The sequence below is a fragment of the Carassius gibelio genome, chromosome A15 (genome assembly GCF_023724105.1).
Source record: "Carassius gibelio isolate Cgi1373 ecotype wild population from Czech Republic chromosome A15, carGib1.2-hapl.c, whole genome shotgun sequence".
In the NCBI taxonomy this organism is placed as follows: Eukaryota; Metazoa; Chordata; class Actinopteri; order Cypriniformes; family Cyprinidae; genus Carassius; species Carassius gibelio.
In genome coordinates, this window is record NC_068385.1 from 25,031,680 (window position 1) to 25,049,173 (window position 17,494).

Genomic DNA, 17,494 nt, shown 5'->3' on the forward strand with positions numbered 1-17,494 from the left:
GTTCACTGAGGAAAGTGAGAAGGGTCTGGCTGGCTCCACTCGCCCCCATGGAGGCGACGTAATTCTACGTAAAGTGTTACCCGGACCAACATGGCGGCCGCGTCATTAGTGGAGGCGACGTAATTCTACGGAAAGTGTGGCCCGGTCCAACATGGCGGCGGCGTCCCTAGTGGAGGTGACGTATTTCCGCTCTTGAGTGGAGCTCCACTCGCCCATATGTCTGCAGCCAGACCCTCTTGAGGAAAGTGAGTTCGCTGAGGAAAGTGAGTCGGTTAGCTGCGTGAGGTTGGTGTGTGTATACTGATGCACCGCCGGCCTGTCAGTGGTAAACTCAGTGGCTACTGGCAACTGTACGGTGAATTCCCGCGACAAATCAGTAGCCTAATTTTTGGACCGGACGGCACGCCATAGAAAAGCACACAAATTCAACATTTAAACAAGCAGTAAGGCTTTAAAGCAGACAAAAAAAAAAAAAAAAAAAAAAAAAATTATAATTAAACAACAGCTCCTCCCATGTGAAGAAGGGCTCACTCACACAATGAAATACTCATAAAACACAGCTCCCAAGCTGATTTTATATATATATATATATATATATATATATATATATATATATATAATAAACACAGCTCCCAAGCTGATTATATATATATATTATCAGCTTGGGAGCTGTGTTTTATGAGTATTTCATTGTGTGAGTGAGCCCTTCTTCACATGGGTGGAGCTGTTGTTTAATTTAGTTCTATTTTCCTTGTGAAAAGGTGGTTTTCACTGTTCTCTGTTACATCCATTATATTTCTTTAATTATATTGACCATCCATGTTAGTTGAAGACATGTACCTTCCATGTGGTGTGGTACATTTTTCTTTATATTGTATTGTGTTTAACGTTTATCTAAGTATTTTGGGTTTTATTCTTTGTAGGGATGCATGTGGCATTCAACATTAATTGTCATATGTGGAAAGTTATTTTACCAGTCTTTGAGAACCCCCCTGATTTAAGGTTTAAAATAAGGGCAGCTAAAACTATATTGTTTTGTTTTATGATTTGATATGCATTTTTAGTTTTGATATTAGTAACTAACAGTTCTATTTTCCTTGTGAAAAGTGGCTGTTGCAGATAAAGAGCCCAATAAATAAGCTTCACCGCTGTGAAGACAACGATCTTTGTGTCCTCCTCATTCAGTCATCACCCAAACACAACGCAGAGCCATTTGGGGGAGCACACAGACAAAAAGGGTTACATATATACATATATATGTTATATATATATACTGCATGATACTAGTGGTACTTATTACTTTTTATATTTGTGTTTTTTTTTATATACTTGTGGTTTAGTTGGTTTCACACGCATAGTTCCAAACTGTCCAAACGGTCTAAAATTATAACAGTTTAAAGGGGGGGGTGAAATGCTCGTTTTCACTCAATATCCTATTAATCTTGAGTATAGAGTAGTACTGCATCCTTCATAACTCCAAAAAGTCTTTATTTTTATTATATTTCTAAGAGAAAGATAGTCTGTACCGATTTTTCCCGGAAAAACACGAGCGCCTAGAGGCGTGACGTGTGGGCGGAGCTAAAGAATCACGAGCGCCAGTAGGCTTTTGTTTTGAGAGCGTTTGGAAGCTGTGACACAGATCCAGAGGCTGAAATTTAACAAGATCAGCATCAGCAAAAGCGTCTCTATGTGGTATGTACTGAAACTGTATATATTTGCTTAGCGGTTTTGGAAAATGACTAAGTTCCACTTTGTCGTTTTTTTTTTTTTTTAAGCTGTACATGTGGAAAGTGCAGTTTGATGACAACATCGCATGTTGTTTACTTGATGTGCTTACACGCTGATAGCCAAGTTAACAACACAGAGATATTTGAAGCAGTTTTACTCAACGCCTGTGGTTCCAACACACGATCGTGACCCTTTTTCGTTGGGACTGCATTATCCTTGAGAAATAAACGATGTGCAATCCGAAATGCAGGGAACGAACAAAAACACTTGCACAACTCCGTTGATGCTTTGTAAAAAAAAACTCCATCCACTGGTCCCTTAATGCTGTTTCTCTTTTGGTAATCTGTGCAGGGTTGTCTTGCCCTGGCAACCAAAAACACACTTCTTTTGTGACTTTTCGCGACGCTCTCGCTCTGATCAGACTGTGCTCAGCCTCTCAGTGCTCTGCTATAAGGGAGCGTGCTCTCTTCCGGCAGAAGTGCCCTTAGGACCCATATAAGGAAATTCCGCTCCATCTAACGTCACACAGAGCCATACTCGAAAAAAAAACTTTCAGAAACTTGTGACAAACCGGAAGAGTTTTTTTTTGGAACAAAAATACTCCTTCAAACGTACAACTTAATTTTTGAAACTTTGTCCATGTTTAGCATGGGAATCCAACTCTTTAACAGTGTAAAAAACTCAGTATGCATGAAATAGCATTTCACCCCCCCTTTAATAATACAAACATTTCGCACACAACAATTTAGCTCAATAAAACAAGTGTTAATTAAATAATGAAAAGGTGAACAGAAGTTTGAAATTTGCCATCACATAAATAATTACGTTTTAAAATAGGAAAAACTTATTTTAAATTATTACCATATTTTACAATATTTTTTAATTTTTATTGTCTTTTTTGATCATATTAATACAGGTTTACAGGTACATGTATATCTATAAAAGTGAGGGTTAAGCATTGTTATTGGAGGAAGTTGTCACAGGTATTTTATACAGTGACCTCTAAAACTTGACACTTTGAACACACATATGACACACATGTACGTCATTGCATTAGATATTAAAATACATAAACAAGGTTTTATTAAGTTTACATAGACAGTAGATTATCTCCATATTTTTGCATTCTCTCGTTTTAAAATGTTCTTCTTTCCCTTTTATTAATACTATGGATATAAGTATTATTTTAACACTGGTGAAATGAAATAGGACCAGTTTAATCTTTTGATTCTGAATTAAAATGTGAGAAAATGAGAAAAACTTGATTTATTTAACAATTTAAACCAACATAAAACAAACAATGAATTCTAGGAATTTTAAATTAGAGCAGAATATAATGAAAGCAAGAAACAGGTTACATCAATATTTTCACTGACTATATGAGCTGAAACACAAAGCTTGTAACGCAGTGACATAAAGAATGCATATTCAGCAATTTATAGTATCCCAAGGGGTGTTTCCATTGTGCTATAGCTATGCAGTGTTTCATTCCCTATCCAGAGAACATAGGTTACATGAGATGATCAATACCAGATCATCATATTCAAATGATTTCTGAATAATCATGCACTGAAGACTGGAGTAATGATGCTGGAAATTCAGCCTTGCCATCAAAGCAAATAACTACATCATTTTAGTCACAATCTCTAGCTGAGGTGCCTGTGAGTTTCGCTAGACGGCACTCCATTACAGACTCTTGCCACTTTACCCCAGACTTCAGTCCCCATAATCCTTTGCCTGGACTCATCATAACTGATTGCATTCACCTATGTCTTGTTACCTCATCTGTCTCACTCTATTTAAAGCCTGGTTCTACACACACTCATTACTTAGGATTGTGAGCCTGTAGGGTTTTCCTAGTTTACCAGTTTCCCAGTTTTCTTGTCTTTGTGGTTTGCTGCCTGCCCTGCCCTCAGAGGCATCATTGATTTTAAATGCAGCTTCCAAATGACGAAAAAAAAAAGGCAGAATCATATATTTTATATGTTTAATGCAATCACACCGGTGTGATTAGATTGTTCAGTGCACAGCATCAGCTGCTAAATTTAAATCTGTGTCACTGGCTGGCGCTGAGCTAGAGACAGACGCGTTCATATAACGCTTCATGATAACCAATCAGAAACAATTGTTGCGCTTATGAATGCAATGACCAATCAGAGATGTGCAGAAGATTCATCACTGAAACGCAACAAAAAGTGTAGATTTGCGTACAAATGTAAGTAAGATATTCGTTTCATATGCAAAGTGCTTCAGTGATTTTAATGGGAGTGCCTGAACTCTGGTTAGACTGAATGAAAATGTTCTTTGATAATGTAAATGTTCTTTTCTCTTTGTAAAATGAAAGTGTTAAAATAAGTAACTTACAATATTGTTATTAAAATTTACATTAAATGCAAATTCAGTTCAATTCAGTTCAAATTCAGTTCAATATTTTATGGTATGATATGTCACTTAAGTAAAAAGTTGGGTTTTTATGTGTAGTTAATAGATTATACTACTTTGCCCAGCAACATATATTGATCAAATAACAATCTATAAAGGTGCAAAACGCGTTTACTTACACATATTTGAGAATCAAGATATTTCCTGATATATTAAGCATGTTTGGAACTGTTTTGAATAAGAAGGAAAAATAAACAAATAAAACATAAGCCTATATTAGTCATATGGTGCTATCATAGCTGCTGTGTCACATGACAACCATGACTTATACCCCACCCCACCCCCCAATGTGCCCCCTCAAAAATGATGAATGCATGACGCCCCTGCCTGCCCTGATCTGTTTACTGGATTACTCTTTTGTGTCTTTCTTGATTATGTTTGCTGTTGTTTGACCCTGCCTGTTTGACCACTCTTTTGAATAAAAGCCTACATTTAGATCCTGAACTCCATTGTCACGCCTCCCATGTTACAGGAGGAACATATTCCATTTAGAAATACACAAAATTAGAGTGTGTTGTTTTAATTATCATAATATTATTCACAAGTGTTATTTTGATTATAATACTATTTCAGAATAGTACTGTTTTACTGTATTTTGTCAGGGCTACTTTTTGGAGAACTTAAAAGCAGAAATTTAAAGCTCATAATTTAATAAAATCACTCCCATTAGTTATGCAAATTATTGTGTATTATTTTATTATTTTAATGATTTCATGGTTTTAGGCGTACTGTTGTCATGGCAACATGTTGTGAAATTGTATAAAACTGGGCAGAAAAGATTCATATTTTTAGATTGATACTTACAGATTGTACTGTAGGTGTCTCACTATAACTCAGATTTATTAAAGCAAGGGAGTCCAGCATATGAGTGCCAGTTCTTGTTTAATGATAATAAATGGTTTTATTAATTGGTTTTATAAAGTCAAGCACATTAGCAATCTTACTGACCCTGCATGATCTCAGCTGTTAGGAAGACAGCCAAGTTTATAAAGTGCAACCTCACTATGCACTATGCACAACCTCCAGTTGGCCAAATGAAGGATAGTTGCTTTGATCATTTATATCAAGATACCTTTATTACTAGAGATCTAGCTTCCTGCAAGGCATCTGTTGTTACCAATGCCAGCTGATTTAAAAACACACAAAAAGCTGTGTTTTGCACAGATGACGCCATAGTCCACAAATTGAGGTTGGAAAGTGTACTACTGAGTTTATTGAGACACAGACAAACAGAAGTGCTTATAAACAATATATTACTGTTTGTATTCTGTTGATACATTGAATAGCCATATTGGATTCGGAGTCAGAACTCTGACTTTGGAGGGCATTCCAGTTAAAAGTTTGTACTGGAAACGCAGAATTTTCTAACTCTCGAGTACAAATGGAATGCAACAATAATCTCCAGGAGCACTTGATACTTACAGAAAGGTGTGTTTGATTAGGGCTGGAGCTGAACTCTGCAGCTGGGAAGATCTCAAGAAAGTGGATTAGTCACTCACTTCCTCAAATAATTTCTAATTTGACACAAAACACGTATTTCAATGAAAGAAGAACTGAATACATTTTTGCTGCTTTCACGCCATGTCGTAATTGATTTCGAAATGACAGCACGTGACGTAATACTGTTCACACCCTTGGACTCGGACTCCCAGTTCTCAAGTTGTAATCATGGGCTCTACGAGGATGGGAATGCTTTATACAAGTTGGTTTCTCGTAATCATGGTAATTACGATATGGTTTGAATGAATCTTAAGTACACTTTCTATTAGAACAGGATGAAAATGTGTAATTTGTTAAAATTTCCGTATTTGTGTCATAATGTTAACATTACTGCTGTATGATAGGGAACAGTTGGGTTCATGCTTGGGTTCGTGCTTCATTTCACCCTTGACTGAGTCTCTGCCACACATGTTAGCAGAAATGTTGAGAATAAAATAGTGTTTTGATGACATTAGCAGTTTATTTGGAAAATTGAATCATTATATGGCAGCAAAGGACACACCAAAATGGCCTATGTCAGGAGAAAACACATGGGGAAAGTGCTGTTGTCAAAAAGAAACATTGTGAGGAAGGACAAAGAGGAAGTTTCAGCCCAATCCTAGAAGAAAGACTCATTCTACCATCATCAGTACAGTTCATCCGACCCAGCTGAGATGCATATCTGAGAACACACACTGCTGACCTGTAAGCCATCAGTATAACTTCAATACTACAGTGTTGTGGTGGGTTTATCACTGTTAGAATCTATTTTCAGATAACCTTGCCATTAAATTATACGAAGGACGAAAAAAAAAAAAAATGCCACTCAGATGGTCACTTCTATGTGGTCTTTGGTCATAATAAGCTCCAAAATGTACTTTATGATATTAGTCAAAGGTTTGTCTACTTGAAACTGTTGTGAATGAAATTTCCTCTGGGCAATAATGTAAGTAATATTACTCACCAGAAGAGGGCGATGTTTGACCGTTTTTAGGTTGTCTGGGCTCTGTTGAGTGCCATTCTTTGCTTTGGACATGCAGCTTCCAAACTGGTGAAAGTTTCTGAGGAAGTGCTGGTTCTGTTTGCAAAGATTGAATAGGGACAAGCAAAATTAGGCTAATGATAATAAATAAGAACAACATTTCATTATAGTTACATTTTAATTTGGTGGTAATCAAATTACAGTTACATCCAAATTTATTTTATGTTACCAGAGTGATTTCTTTGTATCTGGGCTTGTCAGGACAGGGAAATGAGAAATCCATTTGCATATATATTTTTTTCTTTGTCATGGAAATACAAAAAGAATTGTATTTAAAAGGGAAGAAGCACAGTGCAATGCAAGCTATGTTTACCAACAGCAAAATGTCTGTTAGCTTCAAACAATTCAACCTCAAATCTAATAAAGGCATCATGAGATAAGCTGATCTTTGAAAACTGTTATCATGCTATTGCAGTGTCATGTTTGTCTGCATGATATCTTATAATAAAGTTCTTATAATTCTTTGTAACATGTATTATAAGCAATATGCGACCTACTGATGTTATTCGTTTCAAAATAAAAAATAATAATAATTCCCCCATCATTTCATATTGCTTTTAAAATGTTATATTTAAAACATTAATGTCATAACATTATTTATGCAATTAAAATTACTTTTAGTCTATCAGCATGGCACATCTTCACTTGACAACATTCGCCTACTCTTTTTTTTTTGTTGTAAAAATGCTCCGTATCTGTCAGATTGCGAGGGAATCTCCTGTGCACAGTCCTCTTCAGATCACCCCACAGATTTCCATTCGGATACAGGTCTGGATCATTGTAGAGCCGAAGGCTAACCGAAGTCTGAAGGTTTTTGCCAATATTGCCTGGTATTTCGAATTGTTCATAATTCCCTCAGCTTTGACAAGGCCCAAGACGCTGTGTCTCATTGTCATGCCTCAGGCTTGCCTGTACATCTCAGTACAAAACAGTTGATTATGTTTAATTCAGGTGCCTTTTTATACTCACAGAGGCTTTGCTTGAGGCTGTTCTCACTGACTAGCGTCTACTAATGAATTTTGGTATTGTGTTTACACTAGTTTCAAACAAAGTAATGGCATTCCCCATAGAGTCAACACCAAGACACAGCATCTTGGAACCTGGTTGCATTCTCAGGATAAGACATAACAATACTTGAAGGACACAAATAACAATTAACACTTGCTAAAAACAATAAGACAATTTCTGCTGTACTTCAAGCATAATTCATATGTTCTTTTGTGTCAAACATAAACAGAAAAACATTACAGCAGTCTCGATTGAGCTGATTATACTTTACATAATCATAAAAAAGCACCAAACATCTTCAAAACACAGCAAAGAGCCAGTAAGAATAAGACTTTATTTATTTATTTTTGGAAAGAAGCAATGAATCAAAGGAAAAGCCATGAAACTAGTCAGAAAGTACCAGAAAGCACATTTGACCAAATATACAAATTTCTCTGTGATGAACTAAATTCAAATGCACTTCATAAAATCCAAATAACACAGCAATGGGGAACTTAATCAAACCCTTTTAACATTATAAAAAAATAATAATAATAATATATATATATATATATATATATATATATATATATTTTTTTTTTTTTTTTTTTTAGAAAAAAAGAAAATGACAAAATAGGCCTTTACATATACCATTGCTGCAACGGAAACAGTGTGTCACTGTGCCATATTATTTTTGTGTGATTTACACACTGCAGGATTGGGTTATTTTTCAGTGCTGTGTATTTTCCGTTTGGTTTGACTTTGACTACATTAAGAGGGGTCAGAGATCTTCCACAGAGCCAATGACAACATCTGCATCTGATTTCTTAGCAAATTATAAGCTGGGTCAATCGGTGTTCTAGTAACAGAATTAATCTTCAACTTTATGCGGTAAACCATCTCAGAGAGGCCATGTAATGATTCGAACTCTCGAGGAATATCTAATGTAGAATGCATGTGCATTTTGAGTGTAAATATTGAAACTTGCCCTAGATATTGTGGATGCTCATTATGTGATTCATTCTGATTTGACCTATTTACAGTAGATATACGTACAACAATAAAGCAAAACCCATAATCCAACCAGACGCTCAATTTATATATTTGTAATTTTCAAATCATTACAACTATTTGAATATATTGTATTTTGAAAAATGCTGGCCGAGCATGCATGAGCCAACTATTGCTATTTATGGTTTTGTTTGGTGAGATGATTCTGTTTAATAAAATGCACAGCAGCTATAATAAAATAATTACATGAACACATCATTTAGAAACAGGACTGTCTTATTTCTAGTTCTCACTTGTTGAGTGAGTTTTGTGTAAAGTTCAGCATGTGATCAGGTTTGTAAAAATCCTTTTATGAGCAATCCGTTCTTGGACCAGCGTTTGTCAAAAGGAACCGAAGATGATCAGTTTCAATATGAATATTTGAGGGTGTGTGTATGAGCTGGTTGGATGTCTGTTTGTGTGGATACTTTGTTTAAAATAATTATAAAAAAAAGTATGAATGTGGAAATGAAATTTAAAGGGGTCATATGATGTGAGCAATTTCAAGTTTTCCTTTCTATTTGGGTTATTACCAGTTGCTCATAAATAGATTAGATCCCTTAAGTTGCAATGACTAAAGTCTCAAACCCAAAGAGATATTCTTTATAAAAGTTAAGACTCGACCACACCCTCCTAAAACACCTCGTTTAAACGCCCCCACGTCTATGTCACGAGGTGAGAAGATTTGTTTAATGCCGCCCAACTTTGATTCTCACTGTAGTATTGTTACCGTCGCCGCCATGTCGTGGAGATGCTGTGTGTTTCGTTGTGAAAGCGAAAATACTTTGTTAGGTCTTCCGGAAGAGGACACTATTAGAAATCAGTGGTTATCTTGTATTTACAACACTATTCCAGAACAGTTCAAAACAAATACTCAGATGTGTTCAACGCATTTTACAGAGGACAAGGACTTTTCCCTGGCAGAGTAGCCTACAATGCTGGTGATCTGACAAATAATGCTGTCTCACAGCCTGTAAGTATGTTTTAAGATTTAAAGGATTTGCCACTGATGATTCAAACGTGAGTTTTGAGCTGTGTAAAGTAGCTCTTGTTGTTTGTCGTTTTTCCGATCACAATTTTTATGTTTACCTGGCGTGATACAACGCTACACATACAAAGACAGTACCGTATTTTCCACACTATAAGGCACACCTTCAATGAATGGCCTATTTTTTTGATATATATAGGGCGCACCGGATTATAAGGCGCATATTATAGAAGATACTGCAGTCAAACGTTTGACTGAGTTTGCATTATGCATCCACTAGATGGAGCTGTGCTAAATGGAATGTCAACATTTTGATCCATATATAAGGCGCTCCGGATTATAAGGTGGACTGTTGTTTTTTGAGAAAATTAAAGGCTTTTAAGTGTGCCTTATAGTGCAGAAAATACGGTATAAGCCATTATAATCAATTATGTCCCCACTAAATGCTACAAATACCTTGCTTGGGATGGGTTTTATTGGTTTTGTCTAGTCGCGACAGGAGATGACATCACAGTATGGCAAGGGGCTTAACATTTCCATAACACGCTTGAGCTATTTGTCCAATCTCAACACACTGGAGAACCGGCCAATCAGCTTACACCTCGCTTTTCAGAACGATGAGCTTTGTAAAAACTGACTAGCTTGTCAAGGTTTTCGGACCCTTAAACTGCATAAACACATTTCATTACACCTATTTTAGCAATTTCATATGACCCCCTTTAATAAAACAATGTTTCACAGAAAACCACAAATCATTAAAAGCTTAGTCCTCTTCTTAGAACTCGGTTACAAATTCCAACCACACCCCGCCAAATGTCAAAGTTGGTTTTCTGTACTAAGAAAAATAATTCTGCAAACAAATAGATGCATTGAAGATATGCAATTGGATGTGCAAAAATGCATAAAAAATGATGTGCATTCACTGTGCATGTATTATCACTAAGAATCCAGGCACAGATATACATGCACACACATGCATGTGGTCACATGTTGATATGCAAACATACTTGTAGTTCAATACTGAGAAACACCAAAGCTTTTATGTCTAAGAAAATGTGTTAATCACAAACAGTAATAACTTAATGAGCCATTACTAACAAAAATTCCTTTGTAAATACCTAGAACAAACATGATAACTTTGGTACTCTCCCTAATTAATGTGTGCATTGGTATTTCCCTTTACATTGGCAATAATTTACATGTAATCGTAGGTTCACACAATAATATTGTAGATGTTTCATATTCTATATGTACATGTGCTCATGTACACGGCTACAGTTTGCACTTGATGGTACATTTATAACTAAAAGACAGAGAGAGAGAGAAAGAGAGAGAAAAAACATGTTGCTTTCCTCAGAGTGGGTGAATTATCTGCCATCACGGAAGACTGACTAAACCAAAACAGAAAGGGGGGGGAGTTCACAGTGCAAATACATAGAGAAGCAGTCAACCGCTCAGCTTCACATTCACATGAGAGAGAGAGAGAGAGAGAGAGAGAGAGAGAGACGCGCGGACGCAACTGAACATTGAGCTGGCTCTCTTAGAAGAGTGGTTTAGTTATCAGGAACGCTTCATGTTGAGCTTTTATGCGTGTGTTTGTGTGTGGAACTGGACTGGAATTGGGATTTGTAATATTGGATATGATTTTCAACTGATATAAACATGGATTGGATTTCATGGATTTCTTTTTTGGTCACATTAATAATCATTCCAGTTTACATATCAGGTAAGAATGATTGATTGATTTATGTAAACTATTTTGAAGCTAATTCTTAATTTTGCTAGGATATATATATATATATATATATATATATATATATATATATATATATATATATATATATATACTGGATTTTACTGGATAATAATCGAAAATACTATTTATTTGTACATTAAATATTCATAAAAATAATATCCACAATACTGAAAATGCACAATAAAGTGCAAGTGGGCGCTTGACTTGAAACTTGTCCCCAGTTTCTGTCACAGCGATGACGTGGGTGATGTAAATTCCTTGCCAAATTTGGCCGCCCCCCAGTGACCTTGGAACCTCTCAAAATGAATGTATGTCAAAGACAACCTTTATCTATTCATTGAACTATTTATTTGACAAGGATATCGATTAGAAACACTGATGCTAGGTGATATTTGTCCGGTTCCTCAGGTGTTAAAACCAAATGCTATTCGTTCATTGTTAAAACCACCCTAGAAAATACTGTTAGAGAAAACTGAAACTTGTGTAGTTGGATTTTTTACTGAACCCACACAAACTAACCCCGGTCTTCGCCAATACATTGTATTGTTCAGCATTGTGTAAGTGCTTTTTGGGAAAATTTGGGTGGTTTGCTTGATGAAGCAAACATCCATTTAACTACAATGACCAAAGAGAAGGTGTTGTCATGCCACCTACATCTGGAAAGTACAGCTGATCATTATTTGTTCACAATAAATACGGTACCTCAAGTGTGACTGGAACAAGTGCAAATAAACCACTTCTCTATTGGGAAGAGATGAGCATTGATCAAAAGAATGGGGAAGGGTGTGGATAATTCTGATATTTTTTCTTATTTGTTCACAGGTGAACCGCTGGAATTAAATGTGACATTTGACATATGGGAGGGAAATGTAACTGTGCTCTGGGATCCCCCTGAAGTAGCCCCTCTAAATGCCCTTTATCAAGTGAATACAGCACTGTAAGCAGAAATCTTTTCCTTATATCCATCAACCATTATAATACAACGCATATCCACAGTTGCCAAAATATTATTTTCATTTTTAGCTTGAACTAATTTTTACAATACTCCAAAGCTAATAGCTACTTGTCTTTGCTTTGATAGAGATAAAGGTCCTGATGCTGAGTGGGACATTGTGCCAGAGTGTAACATGACGACAGAAACTAGATGTGAACTTGGGAACTTTATATACAAACCTTTAATGAAAATAAAGATCGGACTGTTTGAAGGAAATTATAACTTTTCCTGGTCAGATCCAAGACGAATTCATTTAATGGACAGTAAGTATTCGCAGGACCACTATTTACCAAACAAAACTGTAATAAATACAACTATCAAATTTTATTACTGTCTACAAGTTGCACAGTTGGTAATGGTGATCTTCCATCTTCCAGGCAAATTGTTGGCTCCAGAGTTTGACCTTTCTTCCTCCTCTAATACGGTGAAAGTTAAGATTTACAGAAAGCCTTTTCTCAAAGATCTTTTTGATTATGGCACAGAATACACAGCTATTCTGTATCCAAAAGGACGGGAGAGCGAGGTTGGTTTTTAGTGGACTAGCCCAACATTTTTTGTTGAAAATTATCTTTACAAGAACTGAAATTGCTTATTATACTGCATGCCATTGCGATCCCTAAACCTGTGTTTTCCCTGACATAGGCTTTAACAGTAATTGATGATGAAGAAGATGGTGAGGTGGAGTTCACTTCATTATCGTTATGGCAGGAGTATTGTGTTCAAGTGAAAGTGGAGATGGTATCTAATGATGGGAGAAACACCTCATTACCACAATGCATATATCTATCAGCAGGTACTATACAGTAGATCACATTTAAATAACTAATAATCATCTAATTTTACAGATGTCTCTCAAATAGAAGAAGAATCTGATGCTGTTTTTCTAAAATGCCAGCAAAATCTTAAAAATGAATCTGTATTTATTTAATAGGCATTATATGTAGCATATAATGCTTTGTGTTGGGTTTATTGGGCATGGTTGTTGGGTTTATGTATGTTCCTAAAATAATTTCTATGTGAAATTTAAATCACTTCCTCACTTTTTGTCAGATATGTCCCTGATGATCTTCATAGCTGCTATCGGCGTAGTTGGAGTCATGTCCTTCTTCATGTTTGCCGTCTGTTTCTTCCTGAAGCGTCCGAGTAAAATGCCGGCGGTTCTGGTGAGTACGCTTGGGGGTTTTAAAACAAATGCAGTTTCTTCAAAACCAAAGTGCTAGAGCAAGCTAGTTTCAGGGTCTTAAAAAAGGAATAAAGTCTAAGAAGTACAGCTCAGTTCTGACGCCTGTCATAGGTGTTGGTTCTCCTTTCGAGGAACAGTAGCAGAAAAGGGAAATGCTGGGGATTTTTCATGTCTTGCGTATCTATCATTTCAGTGATGTTTGGTTTTAATTATAACACAATTCGATTCAGAATGAAACTATTTTCTGTCACTTTCTGGTTGTCAAATAAACAAATACATGATATATGTATACACCTGTATGTGTAGGCAGATTTGTAAATGTTTTTTGAAAAAAGAAGTGTACACCAAGCCTGCATTTATTTCATCAAAAATGCAGTAAAAACATCAATATTCTTATATATATATATATATATATATATATATATATATATATATATATATATATATATATATATATATATATATATATATATATATATATATATATATATATTAATACATTGTACACATTATAGGTATTTTAAATGATAATATATATATATATATATATATATATATATATATATATATATATATATATATATATATATATATATATATATATATATATATATATATATATATTATCATTTTAAATAACTGTAAAGTGTACAATGTATTAATATGTGACAAAGCTGAATTTTAAGCAACCACCATTACTGCAGTTTTCAGTGTCACATGATCCTTCAGAAATATTTTGAAGTGTGTTGTGGAAAGAGTAATACATTTAATTTAATTGTATTTTATTCTAGATTCTTCAATGAATGCATCCCCGTTGAATAATTATTATTTCTTGCACATACACAGACCTTACGGACCCCACATTTCATTTATTATATCATCTTATTTCTATTTCCATCAGAAATCTGCTGTGAATGGATGGAACCCTATGCACGTAGGATTGATCCAAGTGGAAACAGTCACTGACAAGGGATGGGTAGTTACCAACAATAAAAAGGCGGGAAAGAGTAAAGCATTTGATGAGAACAAGAACCTGCTGGAGGAGGACAAAGAGAGAAGAGAGAGTACAGACAGCGGGGTGAGCGTTGGCCAGCAGCATTCAGTTAAGAACCCAAGCACAGATGGAAATATGGGACAGGAAGACAGCGGCTGTGGCAGTGTGACTGACTCCGAGGACAGTCTCAGCAGTGGAAGAAGAAGTCTGGAAGAGCTCCCTTCCCTGGACGGAGGAGTAAATAGCTGCAACCAAACTGAAAGAAAAGAGGACAGTGGCTTGGGAATGGGAAACCGGGATGTGTCTGACAATCTCAATGGGGCAGGTGGGGACCTCCTGTCTGAGATAGTAGTCGTTGGGGATGGATATCGTAGTCAGAGTCCTTCAACTTTTGCTGAAAGTGAGGCCAACATCCCATGTGACGTAGAGGCTAACATGGCTAGCCCTAGCTGTGGCTATCGGTCTGGTCATGTCACATGCTTGTGTTCTGACGTTGAGACTTGCATGTGGTGCAAAACCAGGAAGCTACCAACAGACAGTGATTCATTGTCTCATGAGCAAACCACAACCGATAATGACAACGACAGACCAAGCTATTTGAAAAAATCTCCTTTACAGTCTGTGAATGTATTAGGTTTGGGGGATTTGTCCTCCCAGTATGACGAGGACTGCAGCGAGTCGTCGCTTTTTATCACCTGTCCACTACTTCTACAAGAACCTTGCGAGATGGACACGTTGCCTCTTAAGTTAGGAGACATAGAACTGACATTCACGTGAGATGTGGGCTTTTTATGACTGGGTAAAAGCACAGATCAAAGCGTATCTGCTTTCCCTCATGTTGCTTGCTCCAGAAGACGTTTATTTCTCGATTAGAGCAACAGCAGAGAGATGCTTTGTGTGGCTATGTCACTAATACTGGGACATCCGATGTGGGACCGTCCCTCTGTGACTTCCTGCATGCATCAGGTTATCATTTTGCCAATATGATGACCAGAGAGGAGACATTCAAGCTTCTATTTGAGTGAATAAGAGTGAGATACTATCAGAATGGGATGACGATGACACTGAGACATTTCTAATTCTCAGTATCTAATCTCACGAATCTCACCCACCATTGAGACAGTGACGCAATTATGTTACAATCTCAAAAAAAAGGGGGGAGTTTTGGTAGCAATGCTGCAGAAGAACACATTTTTTTGGGTGCCCAAAGAACCTTTCAGTAATCGGTTCAATCACTATAAAAAAAGTGCAATGGTAAGGTCGTGTGGATGCTAAAAGTTACTCATAGGACCATCAGTGGCAATAAAAAACCTGTACATACACACTTTTATAATTTTGCACATGCATTGTACATATTTACATTTGATGTTATGTACTGACATTTGTATATGCTGAATATTGAGTTGTGCTGAATGTGATGGAATGATGGAAAATAAATAATAAAAATAACTAGATTTTGATATTTTATTTGAAAAAAGTGCATTCATATGCAGAACTCAACAACATGATGATTAGACTGGTTACAAGGGTGTTGCTTTTGGGTTTTTTGGTGTTTTAGCATTTTGCCAAAATCAAAAGTCAAAAGTGGCTTAGCAAGCACCAGTAATTGATTTTTTTTCATTTTTTTCTATTTTTACAGTTACGCATGTGGCAGACACTTTTATCCAAATTGACTTACATTATATTCGAGGTACACATTTTACACAAATTGTTGCTTTCCCTGGGATTCGAACCAATGACCTTGGTGTTGCTAACACCATGCTACTGTTTGGAAAAAAGTAAATAAATGAAATATCTGTACTTTTCTTTATGTTCACTTTAATGTCATTTCAGGTGGTCAAAAAAAAAAAAAAAAAATGTGGCCCAAATGTGAAACCTGTGATTCTGCATATCACCAGCAAGAATGTATACAAATCATGAGGGCAGGAATGTCCCGTATGAAATTCCAATATAATAATACATATACAAATACTAATGACACAGGGAAAACTTCCTCTAGTAGAAACCCATGAAAACCCGTGACTTTTGCATATTAAAATGTCAGACTTGCTTGTGATTTCCTCTAACAAAATATGAGATGGATTACAGCTAATGCAAACCACATCACTTCTGTAAATAAATAAATAAATAAAAAGTATAATAATATATGAATAAAAAGTCTAACTACGAATGAAAACAAGTTCTATAGAATCCATGAGCAATTTACCCTGGTAAAGTCCTGGATATAAACGTATCTTCCAGTGCAACAATGAAACAAGTGATCTTGAGCAAACCCATTACTCAATGTTCCCATATAGTCACTGCGCTATATGGTGAAACAGACTGAGTAAGCGAGTGAGAATAAGAGAGTGAAACTCAGCCGCAATCAATGACTTCCATCTTCAGATAGGGAGGGAAACAAGAAGTACTCTACCCACATCATTTTCAACACACTGACAGAAGCTTGCAAAAGCTCTATTCATAATAAAATTGGAAATGTTGATTTGGAGAGAGAAGGTCATGGCGATTTTTTTTTTTTTTTTTTTTGAGGGAGAGAGAAGTGTACATACTTGCATCAGAAATCATCAGTATTTACCAGATATATTTTTTTTTATTTCATTTTATTATTTTAATTATTATTATTATTTTATTTGTTTGTTTATTTATTTATTTTTTATTTATTTTTTTTCAAAGAAAGACCTAAATCTTATATAGACTGTAATACAGCATGAGGATTGATTTGAATACTTGCTTTCTCCGAAAAGTCTTGTGTTTACAGTCATTTGTAGAATGGCTGGTACCTCTGATCTCATCTCAATAGCAAATTGATTGCTTAAAGAAACCACATAGCTGATACAGAACACAAGAACAA

At 35.8% G+C, this 17,494-nt stretch overlaps 1 protein-coding gene across 1 annotated transcript; it reads left to right on the forward strand.

The window, feature by feature from the left end:
* The first annotated feature begins 11,185 nt into the window (after positions 1 to 11,185).
* Positions 11,186 to 16,101, forward strand: LOC128028793 (uncharacterized). The gene is made up of 7 exons (XM_052616126.1): positions 11,186 to 11,442; positions 12,295 to 12,409; positions 12,554 to 12,729; positions 12,844 to 12,989; positions 13,109 to 13,259; positions 13,517 to 13,629; positions 14,551 to 16,101. The coding sequence occupies exons 1-7, from the start codon at positions 11,379 to 11,381 to the stop codon at positions 15,418 to 15,420; spliced, it is 1,635 nt and encodes a 544-aa protein (XP_052472086.1). The 5' UTR covers positions 11,186 to 11,378; the 3' UTR covers positions 15,421 to 16,101.
* Positions 16,102 to 17,494: the final 1,393 nt, after the last annotated feature.